At 41.8% G+C, this 23,168-nt stretch overlaps 1 protein-coding gene across 2 annotated transcripts in view; it reads left to right on the top strand.

The window, feature by feature from the left end:
* The window catches only part of MET (MET proto-oncogene, receptor tyrosine kinase), an 89,586-nt gene extending 72,152 nt beyond the window's left edge, over positions 1 to 17,434 (top strand). For both annotated transcript variants that reach the window (XM_086609964.1, XM_086609965.1), the window contains 10 exons: positions 1,907 to 2,053; positions 4,222 to 4,378; positions 5,172 to 5,312; positions 8,217 to 8,447; positions 10,778 to 10,858; positions 11,452 to 11,633; positions 13,227 to 13,336; positions 15,879 to 16,044; positions 16,951 to 17,087; positions 17,224 to 17,434. In XM_086609964.1, the coding sequence (XP_086466090.1) occupies positions 1,907 to 2,053; positions 4,222 to 4,378; positions 5,172 to 5,312; positions 8,217 to 8,447; positions 10,778 to 10,858; positions 11,452 to 11,633; positions 13,227 to 13,336; positions 15,879 to 16,044; positions 16,951 to 17,087; positions 17,224 to 17,434 (1,563 nt within the window). The remainder of the gene's footprint in view (positions 1 to 1,906; positions 2,054 to 4,221; positions 4,379 to 5,171; positions 5,313 to 8,216; positions 8,448 to 10,777; positions 10,859 to 11,451; positions 11,634 to 13,226; positions 13,337 to 15,878; positions 16,045 to 16,950; positions 17,088 to 17,223) is intronic.
* The last annotated feature ends 5,734 nt before the right edge of the window (positions 17,435 to 23,168 follow it).

Genomic DNA, 23,168 nt, shown 5'->3' with positions numbered 1-23,168 from the left:
CTGTATGAGACAATCTTAAGGAACGCTTCTTGTCCATTTATAGGTCACTCTATTTTCAATCTTCTTCCACATTGCATAGAAAAATATGTTTCTCTCAATATCTGGTCCAAGAAAGTGCAATATGGAAACCCTGGTATTTATGAGCAAGCTGAAGTGGAAGCTCTGCAGCTGCAATTACTACTCATTCTTTCCAAGTCAACCTTCTCTGCTTAGGAAACTCAAATTTCATTTGACACCAATCTCAGAATTTCCATGCCTTGGTTTGCGGTCCTTCTACAGCTTCTAGACTTTCTCCCAAATTATTCCCATTTCTTTAAAGTTGTGAGGTAGTTGATCTATCAGATTGGTTTGCAACAGCTATTTCGTCTGGTAACAAGCTTCTCCAGCTTGAGTGCAAGGGCTTTGCTCAGCAAGAAGGGGGTAATATGCATTTTAAAGAGGAAATATTGTTTCCTAGTTCTCACAGGAGCCAGCTTCCTCCTTTTCTTGAAATCATAGGCAAATGTCAGCATGATTTTTTTTTTTCCTTTGTGTAAGCATCAGTTTTGGTGGAGAAAAATGCAAAGATTTGGTGTAGAAGAAAAAGAGGCTACTCGCCCACACTCTCCAGGATAGTACATTTATCCTGAAGAGATAGAAGACTCAAATTCAAGTCCTTCAAGGTGCGTCATTCAAAGGAAAGATCTGAACATGAATGGCTCACAATCAGCAGCAAGTCTCCATGCTAATAAGCAATAAGCAGTCAGTTGCATCCTCTCTGGCCCATTGGATGTTTACTTAATTAACACCAAACAGAACGGCTCCAAGTAGACAGAAGATACAGGCAAAATGGACTTTTTTGGCCAGCAATTAAAAAGCAGTCACCTGGGGTGTGGCTTTATCGGTCAAAATAGGACGTTAAAGTGGCTCTCCTATACATTTATTAAAATTTTCCTGGTGCTCCGTCTGATTCTGCAGCAGACTTAAAACATATGCTAAAGTAAGATTTTTTTTGCCCCTCAGAATGGGATTCTTGTTTTCTTTCCAGTACACGAGGCCTCATAGCAATGTCAGCTGTGACACTTTCCTCCCTTCTTGTGAAAAACTCCCAGATCCAGCCCACCTAAATAGCCTGTATTAGTGTTAACTCCCCACCCTCCCTTCTCCCCATTTACTCCCACTTAACGTGCCTGTTCTTTCATCTTGAGCTGAGCTGTACATGGGGTAGGGCAGCTTCTTAAATACTGATGCGCTCCTGAGCGTAGAAGATCCTGAGCTTGGCTTTTCGACACTACTATCACAATAACAGAAGGAATAATATTTCATCCGAGTCTGGGATGCAAAAGCAGGTTTTCTGAGTAGGGAGCACACTTTTCATGCTGTCCTCTTCACCAGGGTTTGTTCTTCTTTGGTCTATGAAATGTGACTTTAACAGATTTGCGCATTTTTATTATTATAATTAATTATTCCTTTTTGAAAGCTTCACTTCTGCTACCATAACCCCTTGCAGAACAAGATGTTTGAGATGCCTTTAGTTTGTGGATAATATAATACCAGTTTTGTATAAACAACAAGGTCGTATAATGCTTCCTTTCTTATGCAAATTATACAAAAATCTAAACAAGACCAACAGATTTTATCTCTCAGACGTTTACATTTTTAGAAGTCTGTATGGGTTGTATGAGTCTTAGTGACAGCAGATTTATCTGTAAACATTATCATCCCCCCTCTGGCCTGTCTGTCAAACTCCCATTTACATGAAAATACCTGATACATGCAGATTGACAGGGCAATGTAAATTTGCGTTAGTCTTTTATTTCACAATTGTTTTTCCATTAAAAACATTTTCCAAGGTAATGAAAGAACTTCTCCTTAACTTTTACAAGATAATTATGTAATATGAAATTGATTTTTTTTTTTCCCCAAGGGAAATTATATTGATTCAGAAGCTGTTAAAGGAGAGGTGCTAAAAGTTGGAAATAAAAGCTGTGAAAACCTCCTCCTGCAGTCGGAATCAATTCTGTGTACAGTTCCCAGCGATCTCCTGAAGTCCAACAGCGAGCTAAATATAGAGGTGAGGCAGCTACAGCACACATGAGATATTAATGCCATTTTTATTATCATTCCCAATGTCACTATTGAACCTATGAACTTTAAATTTAAGCCTAAGCCTGTGTTTACAGAGAAATCTCTATCCCTTTTTGTTTCGGATGGAAATTCAAATAATATCGACTATTTTAAAAGAAATATTATCAGCGTTGTTGTTATTACCTGTTTGTACAGAGACTTTCTGGAGCCTTAGGCACAAAGCAGGACCTAAACTAAGCACAGAAATAAAATGGTAGCTATTAATTCAAACACAAGGAAACAAACGGGGAAGAACGGGAAGCTATAATGGAGTAGGTTTACTTTGGAGCTCACAAGTCCGTTTTTTAGCAAAGAATTCTGCTGCAGTCAGAAGGATCAGATCCTTTCTGAAAGGATTTTTGTCTTCTTTTTATAATTTCATTTCAATTCTTTTTGTAAGATGCAGACACTTAGGATAAATGTCTGAGTTCCGCTATTGTTCTAAAGGTGGTCTCAATAGAGTCATTCAGAGTGCTCTGCAAATTTAAGTTGTAGACAGTTTTGACCTGCTGATTCATGGAATAAGACAGAAATCCTTCAATATCTTTGTAATTTGTTTTAAATATAAAAAAGGAAAATCACAATGGAACGATATTACCTTTAAACTGTGAAATTTGCTGGTCATGGGCTCTGATTCATTGAAAAGAGTGGAAAATTTGCCAGTATGTGAGTGTGACTAGAATCAAAGTCTATGCAAACTCTTTGGGGCAGGGACCATCTATACTTTATATATCTTTATGGCATTCATCCTGTTTGATTCTGGGCCATGAATGGTATTCCTATGTGCTACTGCAATCTAGGTAAATAGTAATCATAGAATCATAGAATCACAGAATCATAGAATGGTTAGGGTTGGAAGGGACCTCAACCCCCTCAACCATCTAGTTCTAACCCCCCTGCTATGGGCAGGGAAATCCTCCACTGCACCAGGTTGCCCAAAGCCTCATCCAACCTGACCTTGAACACCTCCAGGGATAACTAATTTGCTTTATTAATATAGTAAATATTAATTTATTTTAATATTGATTTATTTTGAAAAGTACAAATGAAATTTCTTGGATGTATCAGGCAAACTGTAAAATTAAATGCAGCTCTCCTTTTGGCCTACATGTTTCCCAGACCTGTAAGTGCCTAGTTTCTTATAATTCTGGTGCATATGTTGCATGCTGTACCTGTTCATATTTTTACATATGCAACAAGGACTGGCATTGCGTTCAGTCAGTTCTACTACGTGACATTTCCTTCATCTCTAAGAAACAGATACGTGTGACATGTATTTTGGACGTAGAAGAGAACACAACATAAAGGGGTTAAACAAGGTTTCTGCTTGTTTACTGGCAAGGAGCCTCAGAAATTGCAGTCTGCCCAGCGAAGAAGAAAATTTGCTCTTTTGACGGGCAAATCCATCATTACAGTACCCAGAGGAATGAATTCCACAGGAGGAAGAGAAAGGATGGCCAAATGCATTCCAACTGACTGAGCTAGTGCCGTGTGACCTGAAATAGTTTTTCCCTGTTAGCTGCTTGCTGTTTGTTTGGTTGTTGATTTTTGGGGTTGTTTTTTTGTTTTGTTTTGTTTCTTTAAACTGTCAACAAGTTAGAAGCTGGCAAGGGACAGGCTCACGTGACCTTGGGAACTAAAATCCAGGCGCGCTGTCAACAGAGAATTCGATGTTACAGCGTATTTATGCCAGAAGGAAACATATTAAAGACATTAGTGTTTTTTAGCATATGTTTCAGACCCTATATCCACAGGACTATACATTTCCCTGGACCATTTGAGTAAAAGTATGAATTTAGCATTTTAAATTAACATCTGGTAGCAGTGGGACCCTGTTATCCAGAGCGCGTGTGTGAGTGTGTGCCGTGTGTGTGGTGTAGCTGTGTCAGTACCAGAGCTCTTGAAGGCATGTAATGAATCATAAAGATGTAAATCTGCTTTCACATACACCAATATCATCATTTCTCCACTCCCAGTGTCTTATCGCAGTACAGCATCACAAAATCAAGATTTAATACATATGGGACATATCAGCTCATACTTTAGTACTAATAATTTACTTCTTACTTGTCTTTTGAAATCGTCACACTGTTTTTTTCTTTTTTTTTTTTTCAGTGGAAGCAAGAAGTTTTGTCAACAGTTATAGGAAAAGTGCTGATCCGACAAGATCAGAATTTCACGGGACTAATTGCTGGACTTGTTTCAACATCAGTTTTAATTTTTATCTTTTTGGTGTTTTTCTTCTGGAGAAGGAAGAAGAAACAAATTAAAGGTCTATCCTAGTCAATATTATTAAATAATTCCATTATTATATCTTAGATTTTTAAAACTAGCATTAATATATGCTTTGCTTAACTGCCATGCAATGCCCTGCTGCAACCTGTCAGCAGATGTTTCACAATCAAGTCCAATGTTTAGTTGCATTTCTGCCCTTGGCTCTTGCCTGAGCTGGGTGAAGGGCCATGCCATGCCTAAAGGAGAAGAATTTCAGAGGAACTTTGAGCTACTAGGAAATCTTAGTAACTTCTCTTCCCCAATCAGCCTTGGAAGAGGGGACAAGTAAATAACATGCCTGGAATCGCGAGTACTTCAGCTTCATCCAGTTGCCTTGCAGCCCTCTAGGCTGTGCCTAGATTGTACAAGACACAGAGTGCTGCAGTGTCCTTGTCTCCTGTTCACCCAAATCAAGGGCTTGGCCAGAGTGTGCGTCCTCTCTGGCCCTCTTGTCTGGGTTTCCTTCCAGTGGGAACCACTGCACTACACAAAGGGGAAGGAATATACAACCAGGTCTTGTTCTGATGTGGTATCACAGGCAGATCATGAAGCTGGCCCCAGAGGCTATAAAGCCCTCTTGAATCCTTCAATGTGGCCAAGAGCAGGGCTTTAACACAAGTTACTGCAAATCTTGTGCTATTCAAGTAGCTGAAGTTCAGGTCCTGCATGTGTCTGCCTCAGCAACAACCTGACCCTCTTCCCAGCCGAGCATCTTAAATAAATATCTAAATGAATGTAGGCACACAGTAAACATGAGGGTTTTCCAATATTTCTTTCTCCTCCCTCTTCAGATCTGGGAAGCGACCTAGTGCGCTATGATGGCAGAGTGCATACCCCTCACCTGGACAGGCTGGTGAGTGCGAGGAGTGTAAGTCCAACGACAGAAATGGTTTCAAGTGAATCTGTAGACTACAGATCAACTTTTCTAGACGGTATGCCTCTATTTTGAATCTGTATGGATGATACTGTTTTGTACATCTTGTTTTTCATGTCTTCAGATTATGGCTATTTTGATCAATATCTTAATTTCACTATTTCTTCTGGTTTGTCTGTGTCTCCATTGTATAGGACTTCCATGTGTTCACAGGTTTGCTATTTGAACTGAGATTCTCAGGTGCTTCTCAAGATTAAGATGCAAAGGATTTTTATTTTTACTCAGGTTGGAGAAATATATAAAATACCATAAGAGAGACATAGATTTGTTGGAGCGTGTTCAGAGGAGGGCCACAAAGATGATCGAGGGACTGGAGCACCTCTGCTACGAGGACAGGTCGCGGGATCTGGGATCATTCAGCCTTGAAAAGAGAAGACTTCGGGGGGACCTAATAGCTGCCTTCCAATACCTGAAGGGAACCTACAGGAAGGCTGGGGAGGGACTTTTTACAAGAGTGTCCACTGATAGAACAAGGGGAAATGGGTTTAAGTTGAAGGAGAACAGATTTAAATTAGATCTTAGGAAGAAATTCTTCAGTACGAGGGTGGTAAGACTTTGGAATAAATTGCCCAGAGAAGTTGTGGATGCCTCCTCTCTGGAGGTGTTCAAGGCCAGGTTGGACGGAGCCTTGAGTAGCCTGATCTAGTTGAGTGGCGTCCCTGCCCATGACAGGGAGGTTGGATTAGATGATCTCTGAGGTCCCTTCCAGCCTATGCCACTCTATGATTCTATGATTCTATGAAGTACTATTAGTAGAAAATCACTGTAAGTACACTCCACAATTAACTAGGAGCGGGTGGATATCATGATGTTATCATGAGGTTCATCACACCAGACGCAAATCCACTCTGAAAATGGGATTTTAAGGATAACATCAAGTGGCCGTAGGTTTAGTATGTCTCGGTGACTTCATGCAGTCATTATAAAGGTGTTCTGTCAGCTTAACATGGGACATGAAGTTTGGTAAACTGGTATTCTTTTGTCTGCTCATGCATTTCCTATAAAATAGCATGTTATATGATGCAGAAATGTTCATTTTAAAAATAACACATAAGGGATGTGAAAACCGTGACAGATTGAGTGGAGGTCTATGTGTGCTAGGATGCCAGGCTCAGAAAACACGCTGTTCACTTTCAGGGCTGTGGGCATGGGGGAAGAATAATCCTGTGCTGAATACATTTTTGTGCCTCGTAACACCATTTTAGAGTGGGTAATTCCCTGCTGCACTTACCGTGCCACTTTAGGCTGAACATGTCCTTTAAGGCATGTGGAGCCCGTGTTCTGTTGGTAAAATTAAAGAGTCTTTAGCTATCAGGAGTTACCATATTGTGATATTTGAGATATCACAGATATTGGTTAGTCTTGGTATAGGCATAGTCTTGAACTGTTTCGGGTGCTGCTGAATGCAACTCAGTACAAATCACTCCAAATCCTTATTCCACCTTTGTAATTCCCAGTCTTAGAGCTGTTTGAGAGCCAAGCCTATTCCCAGCTTCCTTTATGGTTCTTTAATTGCTGCCGCCAGCTCGCACAGGAAGTTTCTTGATTGAAAGATTCCCAAAGGAAAAGGAAAGTCTATGTTACTGGTTAGAAGGGAAAGTGGTACACGAGAGAAAACTATGCAAAGACCCTTGGTGGAAGGTAAATCTTCAGTGGTCCTGGGGCCACTGTGCACTGGCAAAGCACAGCGGAGAGCGCACCGAAGAAGGAGGTGCGTTCACTTAATGTTTCTGTAGGAATGTTTGATTACCATCAAAGAATAAAATGACAGGAGCAGTAGGAAACATGCAGGTTTACGTGTAGCAGCTGTAAAAATTATTTTGCAACCATGGCCAGAGTATTTTACCATGATTATTAAATAGATGTTTGCCCTTGGTAACATAAACATGGCTTTGTCAATGGGAGAGTTAGTGGTTTTGCTTCTAGACAGAGCAACACCGAGTTTTTCTCAGTACCTAGAGTGATTACAGCACTCTATGAAAACTTCCCAGGTTTTATACGTAAATATATAAAGCATTCATTCTTTGTGATAAAATATTTGAAAATTTCTGTTGTTAAATTTATTCCTCCCTTTTTTTTTTCTTTTTTTTTTAACCTTGAGCTAAGTTCTGCTCATTCACTCCACTGGAATCATTCCAAACTGAAACTGATGTAAATTAAATTTAATTCCTTGACTCTATTACACAAAATACTAGGAAAAAATATTTTAAACAACAGTAATTTAGAATACCTGAACAACATGCTGTTGACAAAAATAATTTTCTCAAATAAATACTCCTGGCTTGACTGAAACATTTTAATTTCTGCTATTTTAAATTAGCTGGCTCATGTTATTTTCTTGAGTAGCACCAACTGTATTATCTTCAGCAGTTACAGGATATGAATCACCTCTAGGCATTTCCCTGGTTGAATATTTACCATTGGATAAATATAGCTAGTCACCAGCAGTTTGGAAACCTTCATGAAATGTAAAGTTCCCTACCAAATTAGAACATGACAATAATAACAGGTTTCATGTTTTTAATTGTTCACTTCTTCCTCCTCCCATATTGCTGTCATTTTTCTATTTACTCTTGTTACTCCCAATTACTAGAAATGTTATAAGCTACGCTTGGCAAGAAGTGATGAGGCTTCATTCCATCCCCTCAGAAAAGTGGAAGTTTTGCCGTTTACTTTCATAAAAGGAGAGCTGAGACAAGCACAAGTTTCTAGTGACACGGCTTTCCTGGAGTTTGGCAGATTAGCGATGCATATTTTCATTTTCCCTTTGTGACCGAAACTTCTGCAAAGCCAAGCCACTGCCAAACTGATAAACTCAAACCGCGCTCACCAATGAAATAAAGCTCTTCTTTTTCCAAGGAGAAGTCTGAAAGGATTATAACAGTTTCTGTTCATTTTGCAGATCAGTTTCCAAGCATGTCTCAGAATGGATCATGCAGACCTGCCCAATATCCTCACTCCGACCTCTCCCCAATTCTGTCTAGTGGAGACTCAGATTTAGCGAGTCCACTTCTCCAAACTAATGTCCACATTGACATCAGTGCCTTAAATCCTGACCTGGTCAAAGAAGTGCAGCATGTGGTTATTGGTGCTGACAGCCTGATTGTGCACTTCAGCGAAGTAATAGGAAGAGGTAGGTACCACAACTCTTACCTTCCATTGTAAACCACTCTGAATAAGATGCCTACACAGAGGTTTTTTAAGTTTTTTGTCTCGTACAGCACTGCATCCCCTGCACCAAATCAAGGGGAGAACCAAGGGGCTCTCCTTTGAAGTCAGACAAAGGGTTGTGCATTTGATCAGTTGGAGAAGATAGCAGAGCAGGGAAGGAGTCTCCCAATTAATGGGGCTCCTTTGAACTCAGAGACTTGCTGGTTCCCCCTCAGCTGCCTCACTCTCACCCTTCTCTGGGCCATGGAAAGGCTCAGGAGGGCCTCTGATCCACAAGGCTGTGGAGCAAGAATGAGGCTGCCACAGAATATTGGCACGAGCCTCAGGCACACACCCAAATGACGGGGAACGCCGAGGCAGGGGCACCAGCAATCTTAAACTCAGAGCCCGAGAGCTGTCAGGATTGCTACATGACACTGAAAACTCCTGCAGTCACTACTACATTCAGTAAAAGTCCCCAAGGGCCAGGTGAAATGCACACATCCTTTTTTCCTCCACAAGTTTTCCCCAGCTCTGAGGAACTCCCTGTTTGTTTCCTCCCTCCAAAGGCTCTCTGTTCTCCCTCATTCCTCTCTCCTCCCAGCTGCAGTAATGTGTAGCTCCTGATTCACTTCCCCTTATTTTTGTCCCTGATATGGCAAGTCCCCTATTTTTCTGGCTTTCTCCCATCACCCCTTTTCCTCTACATCCCTGTAAGCAGATTCCCTCCTCCTTTCATAGCCCAAGCCAGTATTTCTGTTAGGGGCATTTATTAAGCTCTGTACTAAGAAGTACCAAGCAGAAACTGGATTTTCAGTACTTCTGCAGATCATGCATGAGAGGTCTCTTGTTGAGCATGAAAATACTGATAAAAATTTGGCTATAAATGATCCTCCTAATGCTTCTGCAGGAATATAGCCGCAAATCAAACAGTCAATGTGTTTCCCTTCCGTGTATCACACTTCATCATCCCCAAAGCAAGGGTGGGCCTTTTTCTTTTCTTTCTTATTTCAGAAAACGCCAAGTAATTTCCTATTTTTTAAATGTTGAAAAGTATCAGGAATGACACTGATATAATTAACCTTTTTTAATATTCTCCTCCGTAACTAGAAATGGGCCAAAACCAAAATATTTCAGACACACCCGATCCAAGCTTTAGGATTTGTGCCCAGGCTCCAAACAATCTGTGGTCTGATGGGATTTTAGTTGCTTTTATAAAACAAACTTCATATTAATTTTACCCCAAGCCAAAATCAAAGCCAACTGGACTCTCACCAGCACTTATGACTGGAACCTGGTAGAATTAATCAGATAGTCTTGTTCTCTCTGCAGAACTCGCACTTGACAAAAAAACTATTTGCTTTCTAACTGCAAATATTAATATTTTAAACAGTAAACAGTACATCTATGAAGGAAAGTCACCATTATATGCACATAATTTGATTTGGATAAATTAATGCATGTGCCTGGAGCTCAAAGTTCTCAGTGTCCCAAACAGGTCAACCTGACCTCTCGTAGTAGATTTCCCCACTCCACAGGCTATCCCATTTACTTGACAGGAAAGGACAGGAAGGATTTCTGTGTCACTGGCCATTTATTTCACTGGTTAGACCATTGGCAAGAAGGCAAATTTCACTCATCTTTTAGTGATATTTTGCACTAGGAACTAGGCTACAGCAGAGACCATAGACTGCCACCTAATGAGGTGATCACTCTGTGATCAGCAGAGCGACTCCCAAAACTTTCATGGCCAATATGCCACTTTTAACACTCAGCATTTTCCATGGAATAGCAAAATCTAAGAGACTGTAAGCACACAGTGACTCTCCTTATACAGCTTTCCACTGAAGATGCATCAAGGCTGTACAATCTTCTGGACCACTTAGCATCGGTTTGCAGACCACTGGGAACCACCGATCCAGTGGTCATGTCAGCTCCTTCTAATTGCTTCCCAGTGCCCTTCCTTGACATATATCTAACAGGAGAGCATGGTGGCAATGGGCTGACATGGTTTTTCTGTACATAGTCATTACAAGAATATAAAGCAGTTGTGGCACCAGCCTTGTCATTATTTAGACTGTCCATCTAAGTCAAGAAATGCCAATTATGCTTCAAATAGAGTTTTCATTTTATGTAACAATGGTTTTATATAACGATCGTTTTATGTGATAGTTATGAAGAATACATTGCAAGTGTTGGACTTGGACAGAAATGCAGTGTGATCACTTTCTTAAATCATAATTGCGACCAAGTGGGAAATACCAGAAAGCTAATTTTACTTATTAAAGCTAATCTTGCTCATTTTTTATACAGGACATTTTGGGTGCGTGTACCATGGGACATTGCTGGATAACGATGGCAGGAAAATTCATTGTGCTGTGAAGTCACTGAATAGTGAGTTCCATGTTTAATAGTGAGACATTACCATAATTCCAAAGATAACTGGGGTGAACTAGTTAATTACAGCGAAGTGTACTTTCACAAAGATTCTTTGGAATTGGAGCAATTCCAATGACATTAGATTACCACGAGGCATTGGTATATATTTGTGCATCAGATGAAATGCCCATGTACTTCCTCTACAAAAAGGACAGAGGACAATGAGGGAAAGGCAGTGTCATTTTTCTGTTCTACTGACTACTGAAGATTTGGTTTTGGAAGTTAAATTGCTAAAGAGCAGGCAAAACTGCTGAAAAAAACAGGAAGAAACTGTAACAACATTTATTAAAAGCTTTACTCAAGCGTTGTTATTCAATTCTAAATAATTCATACTAAGAAAATGAGAAACGGAATTAAAGTCACCAAAAAACTGCAATTAGTCATTGTAAGAAAACTGATGCACGTAACCCAGTTGTCATGTGGGAGGTGGGCATCATGATTGTAGCTTCTCATGACCACTTTGTTGTGCAATTACATGCTATACAGAAATGTACTGTAGTTTGTTTGGGTTTTTTTTAATTATTTCATTTTGTTACTGGATTTCTTAGGGATTACAGACCTGGAAGAAGTAGCTCAGTTTCTGAAAGAAGGAATAATCATGAAAGATTTCACTCATCCCAATGTTCTGTCGCTCCTGGGAATCTGTTTGCCCAATGAAGGCTCCCCCTTAGTTGTTCTTCCATACATGAAACACGGAGATCTTCGAAACTTCATTAGAAATGAGACTCATGTAAGTACACGGTGAGGTCTACAACATGGTTTTGCAGGTCTAGCAACGCCCTGCTCCAACACCACAGGTTGTAAGCTCTGATAATTACATTACGTCTGGAACTTGCTGCTGTTACTACACCTTAACCTTTAGTACTTGGTTAGGCTGGCACTGAGCCCGACCACAGTGCTGCCACTCCTTCCCTTCCCCCTCAAATTCTTCTCTAGAATGTTTCCCAGAAATTATCAACAATAAGTATTTCTCATTTCCCATCCATAAGCCTCTTTTATAAACAAATGTGTTTATGAAATCTAAGTCGAGGGGCCCGACCATCTGCTGGTTTAAACTGGCATATCTCTGTTGACTTCAGCACAGCTGTGCCAGTCGTCACCATCTGCTCTTCCAGCTTCTAGGTAAGGGATCTTCATGTCCAGCTAGAGAATGTCACAGTCCTGTTATTATCAATATTTTTTCTTCTTATCTTAAGAGAGGAAAAGAGCAATTTTTATACAAGCTATGAGTACTCTCTTATCAGAGATTTTTCCCTATTTTCATCGAAAGACTGCAGATTTCTCGAATGTGCCTCCCTGCTTTCTCTCAAGTATGAGACCACAGGTCTTGCCTCAGGTAGTGTAAGCCCACTTTATACTGTAGCATTTCACCCATTTCACAGCACTAGGACAATATAAAATGACTTCCGAGCCAACAGGGTTTCAACCCTGCCTCTTTGGCAATCAACAATAGCCAGTAAAATAAGTAAAAAAAAAATGCATCTTGAAAAATTGTTGGGGAAGTTAAGCTTTCTGAGGTAGGGACCTCTTCCCTTTTGAACTTCTTTCATTCTAGAAGCACCAGGGACCTTGTCTGTGAATAGTACCATAGTCCTTCCTGAAATAAATAGAATAACACCACAGTTGAACAGGATTGTTCCACAGAGAAAAGAATTATATGGAGCAGTGGGAACAACCCAAAATCTGTCAGACCATACTATTACATAACAAATCATGATGTTGGATAAAAGAATTACATGTTTATGTTTATATTTATTTCTATATTTAACATTTTCAGTACGGTCTCACCTTGTAGACCAGCAGAAAAAGTTACCAATTTTTGCAGAAAATCTTCCTCTGGTAACTGCTGAGGTCTCATTTGCCTTTTCCATGGCATCATATTGATGATAGCTTGCACTTAGTTTGCCCCAAACAGGACTCTCTCCTTTCTTGGTAATTCCCAGCTGATAAGCTCCAAGTTCATGGTTAGCACGTTTTACGGAGTTACATGCTATTGCTCTCAGTTCACAAATGTGAATTTTGTGTATCAGCTGTGACGCTGAGGTTTCAGCATAGTGTTCCACTTCCCAGCCCATGTCATGCTGCTTATGCTGCAAATTCCACTCTTCCGGAGTCTGTCAGTTTTTCTGATTTCTTAAAGAGTATCTCCTCACTGGAGGTAAGAACTTGACCTACGCTTACACCAGTTTCACTACAAGCACCAGCCTGTCTTGATCATTCTGGTGGCAAGATAGGTATGTCAAAAACTGATAGTCACAGCAAAAAAACAGTCTGCTCCTTGGACTTCTGCATTCATTGTATCACAAATGTTTGTATTTTACAGAACCCAACAGTAAAAGATTTAATTGGATTTGGCCTTCAGGTCGCAAAAGGGATGAAATACCTTGCAAGCAAAAAGTTTGTCCATAGAGACTTGGCAGCAAGAAACTGTATGTAAGTACAAACATCTAATTCCAGCCACGCTATCACACTCTTTTGTGTAAGTCAGTGAGGTAAGGTAAATGAAAGTTTCCAGGATTCTCCTTTTTTAGTCAAAATAGGGTGGTTTTTGCATTGTTCCATAATTATACGGATGTTTGTCTTGCATACTGATGAACTACTCAGCTTGCTAAGGGCTCGCTGCTTACACATAAGCTTTTTTTTGAGTGTGGGAAATAAGAAAAGCTGAGGTGAAAGTGTCGTCTCTCAAAATCATTGGTTAGGGCGTTTAAAAGGCATCTCCTAAGGGAAGTTAAACTGCTGTTGTCTCAACTTGCTGTGCTTCCACCCAGCCTCTTCAGAAGCAGCACATCTCTGCTGCCACACCTAGCAGGAGGGAGAGGAACACAGGGGAACTTTGTGGGAAAAACAGGAACACAAAGAAACACCAGTGAGATTTATTGACAGTAATATTTCATTACATGAGTATGAGCTTTGGCTCAATTCACACACAAATTAACATTAAAAAATCAGAGCATGCGAAGACTCTTACCAGTGTCTGGGTAACCAGACAGTTCAGTTCACACAAAGACTAACTGATACAGGAGTTGTTGATACTGTTATGCTGATTGATCACATACCTTGTGAATTAATGAGGTACAGGATTAAACATTAGCGGTTATTTTTAGCACATCATAATCTGGAACTCTGGCCGCAAAAAGGTTATTCACCTGCGACATCAGATTTCTTATCTTTTTCAAAGGGAGCACACTTGTACAGCTGAACACCCTCTGAAAAATAACATTTTCTTATAGCTGCTGATTTTTAAGGGAGGAAAAAGCCACGAGCAACATGATTTTCAGGCTTCCTAAGAAGAAAGGAATTGGGTGACTGGATAGAAGTCCTGGTTCATCTAATCAGAGTCCAAATAGTGGCAACAGGACATTCCCTCTGGCCTACTGTCTCTTCCTTGGGTGAGGAGGGAACAGCTACTGGAATGACAGGTTGCCAACTGAAGGGCTGCTTTTGTACTTCTATATGGCTCAGCCCTTCAAAGCCTGGGGAGCTGCTGCCATGTGAGAGGAAGAGGCAGGTTTTGAAGACCCACATTCCCCAGTGGCCGCGTGCAATCCAGCACTCAGAAGCACAGCCCCTCCCACAATAGCGATGTCCAACAGCAAGGAAGCCAGGATGCAAATACAGTCCCTGTGGATTCTCAATTCTATTCCACTATCCTGGAAGAGGTGCGGGAAGCTGCTATGGCATAAACTGTCCCCTGTTGACCCATCACAGTTCCCTCCTACTCCCTTCGTTGGTATTGGTTTAGTTATTACATCAGTAAATACAGCAGATGGTTGTGTGCCATTCAGTGGGACTTCAACAGACCAGAGAGTTGTCGAGATAGAAACCTCATAAACTCAAGACGGAAATGCCCTGCTGAGAGTGACGGGATTGTTTAGCCTGAAGAAGGCTCAGGGGGATCTTATCTACATGTATAAATTCCTGATATGGCGGAGTAAAGAAGATGAAGCCAGATTGTTCTTAGTGGTGGCCAGGGACAGGCTAAGAGGCAGCAGGCACAAACTGAAACAGAGAAAATTGCGTTTAAACGTAGGAAGAAAACACTTTTATCGTAAGGATGGCTGAACACTGGCAAAGGGTTGCCCTGAGAGGTTGCAGAGTCTCCATCCTTACAGATATTCAAAACCCAGCTGGTCATGGTCCTGGCCAACCTGCAGTAGCTGGCCGTGCTTTGAGTGGAGGAGGTGGTGGTGAACTAAGGTGATCTGCAGAGTTCCCTTCCAACCTCACCCATTCTTGTGACTGTGTGATTCTGTAAAGAAGCCCAGAAGCAGGTGTTTGCTGTGGCCAGATCTGCACGTCTAATGAAAGACAGGCTTACGCGTGCCAACACACGTGCTCTGTCTGTTTTCTGACAATGATATTGCTTATCAGGACAAACACCAAGCTTAGGAGGAACAAAGCCAGGGAGATCTTCTGGTATGGCTGAGCTGTAACCCCAGCAGCACTTTCCTTATGCCACCATCCTTTCCCAGTACAGGCACCAAACACATCCTTAGTTACAGGGCTACATTGTTATATGTGGGCGGGTATTGAGATAACGATGGGTCCATCCTTGTCAAAATTGAGAGTAAGCAGGAAAGGTGATGCCTTGGCTTGGAAATAAAAAATGAGAGGTTTCTAAGGATATGGAAGAAGAAACAGCTGTGGAAGAAATGATGTAGCACTCAATCAGGATGTATAGTCTATTAGCAAAAATCTTTTTATACAGAGCAATTGTTTTAAAAGAACTGTAATTCAAATTCTATTATCCAAACAATATCAGTAATTTCCTGAGTTCGTTCACTGTGTTAAATGGGTGTCAAGTATACTTTGCTGCGCCTTTTGTTTCACTGTTACATTAGTTCATAGATCCAAGATAAAGCGCTGCCTTCCAAAGTCACGGTCTCAAAACTGCAAGTCACTCATTATAATCCACCATCACTGTGAGACTCGCCTGCTCAGTTGCAGATAATACTTTCTATCATTTCTCTAGGTTGGATGAAAAATTCACTGTCAAGGTTGCTGATTTTGGTCTTGCTAGAGATGTCTATGATAAAGAATACTACAGCGTGCACAATAAAACAGGAGCTAAACTGCCAGTGAAATGGATGGCTTTAGAAAGTTTACAAACTCAGAAGTTCACAACAAAGTCGGACGTGGTAACGTACAAACACATTCATATCACCTATTAATTTCTTTTATATTGCCTGAGGCGTCTCACTAGTATTTAACAAATGGACTAACACCAAACCCAAACTTACATTCGAATCTGGTTTTAGTTCGCATAAGAATAAGAGACCGTTTCTACATCCAGAAAGGGTATTTGTTCCAATCACAAAACAAGATGTTGACCCGATTATCTGTTATGCTCAGGAAAGAATTAGAAGTTTAATCCCACTCTAAGGGAAACTAAGGACGTTCCAAGAAGCCGAGTTGGAGCTGAACCCTGCTATAGGAGGGGCTCTGGAAAGCTTGACAAAACAGGTTAACTTTGACACTCATAAAATTTAATAGTTCTCAAAAAGACTTTATTTGCTTTATAAATACTCACTGACAGCCTACAGCAATCTCAAGTATTAGCTGGCCATTTATGAAGAAAAAAATACAAGATGAAGTCATTAGTTGGCTGGATCACTTTGTATTTTAGCTCTGCTTTCAATGCAGACTCAAATTAGCCTGTGATGCACAGAATTTTCACCACGTATGTTCTCTTCAGTATGTATTTACACAGGGTTAGTCAGATCATCAGCTCATGCAAATTGGCAGAGCTCCATTAACCTCAAAAGAGGTCTGCCAATTTATACCAGCTAAGTAGCTGGCCTATAGGCTTTTATTTTCTTTCACTTACTTAGCTGAGTGTCTCTGGCTCTAATTTAAGTAAGTGGCTCCTCAAGTCCCTACAGCATTTATTAGCCCACTTAAAAGAAAGCAGAATGCAGTAAAATAACTTTTCAAAGGGAAAGTCCATGCATTTGAGTGCTTAAATCTGTCAAACCATCTTCTAATACTGGAATGTAAAGCCCTCCAACCCTATCACTTATTATGTATTTCTTTTGTTTTCTTAGTGGTCCTTTGGGGTGTTGTTATGGGAACTTATGACAAGAGGGGCACCACCTTATCCTGATGTAAATTCTTTCGATATAACTGTTTACTTATTACAAGGAAGAAGGCTGCTACAACCTGAATACTGCCCCGACCCACTGTAAGTAAACAGTTTGCAAAGCCTTCCTGCAAATGCTGCTCATTCTGATATTATAGTTAAGTGGGAGGCAAGAGTTGTGTTTTTTTTCATTTTTATATTATTTCATAATTGAACACTTCTTTTATCTGAATGGCAGGTATGAAGTCATGCTGAAGTGCTGGCATCCAAAACCAGAGATGCGTCCAGCATTTTCCGAACTTGTTTCAAAAATATCAACAATCTTCTCCACTTTTATTGGGGAACACTACGTTCATGTCAATGCTACGTATGTCAACGTGAAGTGCATTGCTCCCTATCCTTCTCTTTTATCATCACAAGACAACACAGACATGGATGTTGACACATGACGGGTATGTCTGAAATAGAGGAAAATCCATTCTTAGTTGTATGAACAAAAAGCAAAACATTTTGTCCGCTAGTTTTTACTGCCCGGTCTTTGTGAGAAGAACACTGTTGCACATGTTTATGTTGTTGCCCGAGTTGCACTAGTACAAGGACATGATATCGTTTTGTTTAAGGCTATGGGATTCTATAAACCATCACCGTGATTTCCAAGTATTTGACAACTGCCTCGATTTGCCGAACGGAAACGTTGCGTGCTGCCACCCAGAGCTAGTTCCCGCTGGCTCGCATCGATGCGTGCTCAGACCCAAGAACAAAGATTCATCGTTAATGCCGTGAAGGAGGAAGTAGAACACCAATCAGTATGGCTGGAAGGACTATTACTGTTGCGTGTACTTTAGGACAACGAGCAGTGCAGAAATGGTTTTCGCACAAAAGGCTAAGGCAAACAATGAGAATTACAAGAGTTTAAAATGTATTTTCCTCCCGCACAGTCCAAACTTTGGTTTTTTGCACTATATCAACAAGGTTTCTGAAAACAGACAGCCCAGGAGAGCCGGCCTCATGGTAAATGTCTCAACAGAATTCAACGTCGAAAAACGGCGTGCAGTAAAATAAGTGTGTCAGCCTTGCCAGTCCTCTGCTGTAGTCAGACGGTACATAAAATGAAGGGAAAATCATCTAGTTAAAGCATTCCTAGCGTCAACTTTGTTCCAACATTCAGCTGCTTCTTTGAGTAACAGCCTATCTTGACAGATCTCTTGCTGAAAAATGCAAAGCCTCCATTTCTTTCAATAAAGAATTAACCACTCTCTGAGCATAAAAACCTGAAGGCATCCATATTAAATGCCAGGCTAATTCCTGGGATGCAGTAATATGGGCTGCATTTTTCTAGAGAGGAAGAGGAGACAGGCAGCCTGGCGACCTTACGGAGCTGCTGTCTGGTGAGTCACACGTCGAGGAGCTGAAGCTCTGCCACCTACCCTTGGGTGGAGCTGCTGCCAAAGGTGAGTAAGGAGCAAGAGCAGAGGCGTTGCAGCCAGCCCTGACCTAAAACGACTGTGCCATAGCAGGAATGTTGGTACCTTCTTCGTGCCAGCCCTAAAGGGCTGAGAAGACAGATCAAGAGAACAGCTTTAGGCCCCCCTCGCCTCTTCTTGGATCACACAACCCAGTGAATTACAATACCTACTTTTATTTCTAAATTATGACCAGAAAAATAATTTTGAAAAGAGATAGTAAATGAAACCTTCATTCATTAGGGAAGAGTACTATAGCTTTAGGGCAAGCATCACATGTCATTTCTGTTCCTGTGGAATTCTGTGCATACTACTGTATAGCTTGTTTAGTATAGGATAGAACTGGGTTTGTTGGTGTAAACACATAAAGTATTCTATTTTTATATTAAAAAAAAAAGTTTATTTTTAATGACATTTACAAAGTTTGGTTAGGCCACAAAATACTGCACTGTGAACATTTCAGAAAATGTATGTCAACGTACTACATGATTCATGAATTGTAGCAACCTTAAAAAAAATACTGTGTAAATATTAAAAAGGAAAAGAACTGACTGTAAACACACTCCACCCTAAGTACGATATCTCCGTTGCTGCAAGCCAGCCATTTTAAGGTCTTCAAAGAGAGGCAGTGCAGATAAAGAACTGATAGAAGGGAGATATATTGTTCTTGGGAGACAGTGTTATAACTGAAAGATTTATGGTGAGGGCAGAGTGTGTAGGCAAACTATGAGCAGATAATGTTGTATTGTGTTTCATCACCACTTTCATTTCAGAAATGAACTTTCATGTCTGCTGAGAGCAATGCTAATTGCAGATTGCTCAAGGACAAAAGGCTTTGCTGCAGGCAAAAAAAAAAAATCATCTCTGTGGTTGTTAAAACAGCTAAGGAAGTTTATGACACATAGATTTGGAGAAGATACTTCAGACTTGTACATACATGCTTGAGGAACGCTGCAATGTGAAACAGAGGACGTTTCTACTATTTATGAACTTTTGCTTAACAAAGTTAATGTTGTGTCTGGGACACCTGTAAGAATACGTGATTCTGGTCAAGATTTGATGTTAGTAAGTTCATATACCTGCAAAAGAGTTGAATGGTACTTACGTTTATAGTCGTTGTTATGACCTAATAAACATGTTATTAAAATGAATTATTGTAATACTTTACGCTCCAAGTGCTGTAATTACTGCTAACGTTTGACTGTTAAGCTGATAAAGTCTGCATGCTTTTTCTGACCAACGTGTGCAGAGCAACCCGGGGAACTGTGCGAGGGAGCAACTCATAAAAACACAGAGAGTGCACCAATAAATCAAACACGCGGTTCGTCAGCCTCCGACCCATTAATAGATGCCTCAGAGAAGTGCAGGATATTCTGTCATGAACAGTCATGGCCTAGCCCGTTTGGTTAGGAAGTGTCTTGCCTAACCACAGCCTGCACCCGCACAGAGCCTTAAAATTCTTCATGCACGTAGCATTGGGGCTGACATTTGAAGCTCGGAATTTGGGCATTGTAAAGAGTAGCTGCTTGGCCCAGCAAGGGTGCCAGCACTTGCATTCAGCACCCAAGCTCCCAAATCAGTCATGATCCACAAGAAGCTTCAAGCACCTGAACTCATGTCCCTCATGGTCACCCACAACGTGTTTCATCTCTGCGAGGTGCTGTGTAGCTGTGACCCCTGAAGAGAGAAGGCGTTGCAGTCCCCAGGGGTCTCGGTTCCTCTGGAGGAACAGGAGCCAGCCCCACTCTCCTCCCACACGTCTCCTCCCAGTTACGTCAGATGCCTCCCACTGAATTCACAAGTTCACTTCTGTGAAGTGTCTTTTACACGGGTACCCCACAAACACTGCAACGTGCGCGGTCCTGTGCCGCTCTCAAGCCAGATGACGCTACAAGCTTGTTTCTCCGGCAGCTTATCTCAGGGGGACATTTCATACTTAACTCGCTCAGAAATATTCTAATACACAAAGTTTCAGCTGGTTAAAACCAGCATTTATATGCTCTTGTAATTTCAAAATATCAAGCAAATCAACATCAAAACACATTTTCTCCAGACCCGTTTACTTTGTAACAGAAAATGCATATGCTCAGTTTCAACTCCAAGTGTATTTTGGGGAAAAAAGGCATTGAAAACAGCAGCTAAGGATAAAAACATTCTTCTTTTGTGTCACGAGCCCAATCCAGCTAAAAAGTCTGGCATTTTTTATTTTGATTATTTACATCTAATTTATTTTCCAATACATTTTCAGGATATCCCTGAAAAGTCAGTAAAAAATCTCCAAGGTTTTACCATAGTCCACTATTAATCCCAGGGTCTTCAATCTAAACCAGCATAACACAGCCAAATGATGGTCTGAACCTAAATACCAGATTTGTAACACATTCATAGAATCATAGAATCATAGAATGGTTAGGGCTGGAAGGGACCTTCAAAGGTCATCTAGTCCAACCCCCCTGCAAGGAACAGGGATATCTCCAACTAGATCAGGTTGCTCAGGGCCTTGTCCAACCTGGCCTTGAACGTCTCCAGGGATGGAGCATCCACCACCTCTCTGGGCAACCTGTTCCAGTGTTCTACCACTCTCATGGTAAAAAATTTTTTCCTAATATCCAACCTGAACCTACCTCCCTCTATTTTAAAACCGTTACCCCTTGTCCTATCATAACTGGCCCTCCTGAACAGCCTCTCCCCATCTTTCCTGTAGGCCCCCTTGAGGTACTGGAAGACCGCTATAAGGTCACCCCGGAGCCTCCTCTTCTCCAGGCTGAACAGCCCCAACTCTTTCAGCCTGTCCTCATAGGAAAGGTGCTCCAGCCCTCTTATCATCTTCGTGGCCCTCCTCTGGACCCTCTCCAACTGGTCCATGTCCTTCTTATGTTGGGGACTCCAGAACTGGACGCAGTACTCCAAGTGAGGTCTCACGAGGGCAGAGTAGAGGGGGAGAATCACCTCCCTCGACCTGCTGGCCACGCTCCTCTTGATGCAGCCCAGGACGCGGTTGGCCTTCTGGGCCGCAAGAGCACATTGCCGGCTCATATTGAGCTTCTCGTCCACCAGTACTCCCAAGTCCTTCTCCTCAGGGCTGCTGTCGATCCATTCACCACCCAGTCTGTATTTATGCCTGGGATTGCCACGACCCAGATGTAGGACCTTGCATTTGGCCTGGTTAAACTTCATGAGGTTGGTACGGGCCCACCTCTCCAGCCTGTCGAGGTCCCTCTGGATGGCATCCCTCCCTTCCAGCGTGTCGACGGCACCACACAGCTTGGTGTCATCGGCGAACTTGCTGAGGGTGCACTCCATGCCACTGTCCACGTCACCGACAAAGATGTTGAAGAGGGCCGGGCCCAACACGGACCCCTGAGGGACGCCACTCGTGACCGGTCTCCACTTGGACATTGAGCCGTTGACCACTACTCTCTGAGTGCGGCCATTGAGCCAATTCCTTATCCACCGAGTGGTCCATCCATCAAACCCATGACTCTCTAGTTTAGAGAGAAGAATGTCTTGCGGGACAGTGTCAAAAGCTTTGCACAAGTCCAAGTAGATGACATCCGTTGGTCGACCCTTGTCCACCGATGTTGTCACCCCATCGTAAAAGGCCACCAAGTTGGTCAGGCACGATCTGCCTTTGGTGAAGCCATGTTGGCTGTCACCCACCACCTCCTTGCTCTCCATGTGCCTTAGCATGGTTCCCAGGAGAATCTGCTCCATGACCTTGCCAGGCACAGAGGTGAGGCTGACCGGTCTGTAGTTGCCCGGGTCCTCCTTGTTCCCCTTTTTAAAAATGGGGGTTATGTTCCCTCTCTTCCAGTCATCGGGGACCTCGCCAGACCGCCACGACTTCTCGAATACAATAGCCAGTGGCTTGGCAACTTCATCCGCCAGTTCCTTCAGGACCCGCGGATGGATCTCATCAGGTCCCATGGACTTGTGCACCTTCAAGTTCCTCAGATGTTCTCGAACCTGGTCTTCAAGTACAGTGGGCGGTGGTTCATCCTCACAGTCCCTGCTAGTAGTAAATTCCTCCATTTACTTCCCGTGATGCCTAAGGGATGCTATATATTGCGTTTTTGAAAGGGTCAACAGAATCACAGGCTTCCCATGCTCAGTTTTTCATCCCGTAACTTCGTTTATACCAGGTACACACACTGCAGCAGGTCTTCAGCTGACTCGCGCTGGCAGCCTTCCCCCCGCGGGAATGCTACATGGCTCGTGGTCAAAAAACTGCAAAACAGATATACCTTACACAAAAGCCAGGAGATTAAAACATAGGGAGGGATATCCTCATCCCACCGAAATTTTCCTGTTGATTTCACACAAGCTTTTTTTAGTGCACTATTAACCATTTCAAATAATTTGCCTATATTAAGGAAGATTTTTAATACATCCACCAATATTAAAGGTTTCAAAAATCAAGGAAAATGGTACACTGTGCCATTATAGAATCACAGAATGGTTTGGGTTGGAAGGGACCTCAAAGATCATCTAGTTTCAATCCCCCTGCTATGGGCAGGAACACCCTCCACCACATCAGGTTGCCAAGGCTTTGCGTGTTGCTAATTTTCCATCTCTGTTGTTAAAATCTATCGTGAGAAACGGACCTGTGTGCCTAACGTAAATAAATGAAGAGGAAAGATCCACTGCAGCTTTTGCTACGGTGGCAGAAGCAGTACAGGTGAGCAACTGCAAAAGGGCGTCAAAATAATTTTAAACCTAA

The sequence above is a fragment of the Tauraco erythrolophus genome, chromosome 4 (assembly GCF_009769465.1).
Source record: "Tauraco erythrolophus isolate bTauEry1 chromosome 4, bTauEry1.pri, whole genome shotgun sequence".
Classification (NCBI taxonomy): domain Eukaryota; kingdom Metazoa; phylum Chordata; class Aves; order Musophagiformes; family Musophagidae; genus Tauraco; species Tauraco erythrolophus.
The sequence above is the reverse complement of the archived record's forward strand: the minus strand, read 5'-3'. Positions and strand labels throughout refer to the sequence as shown.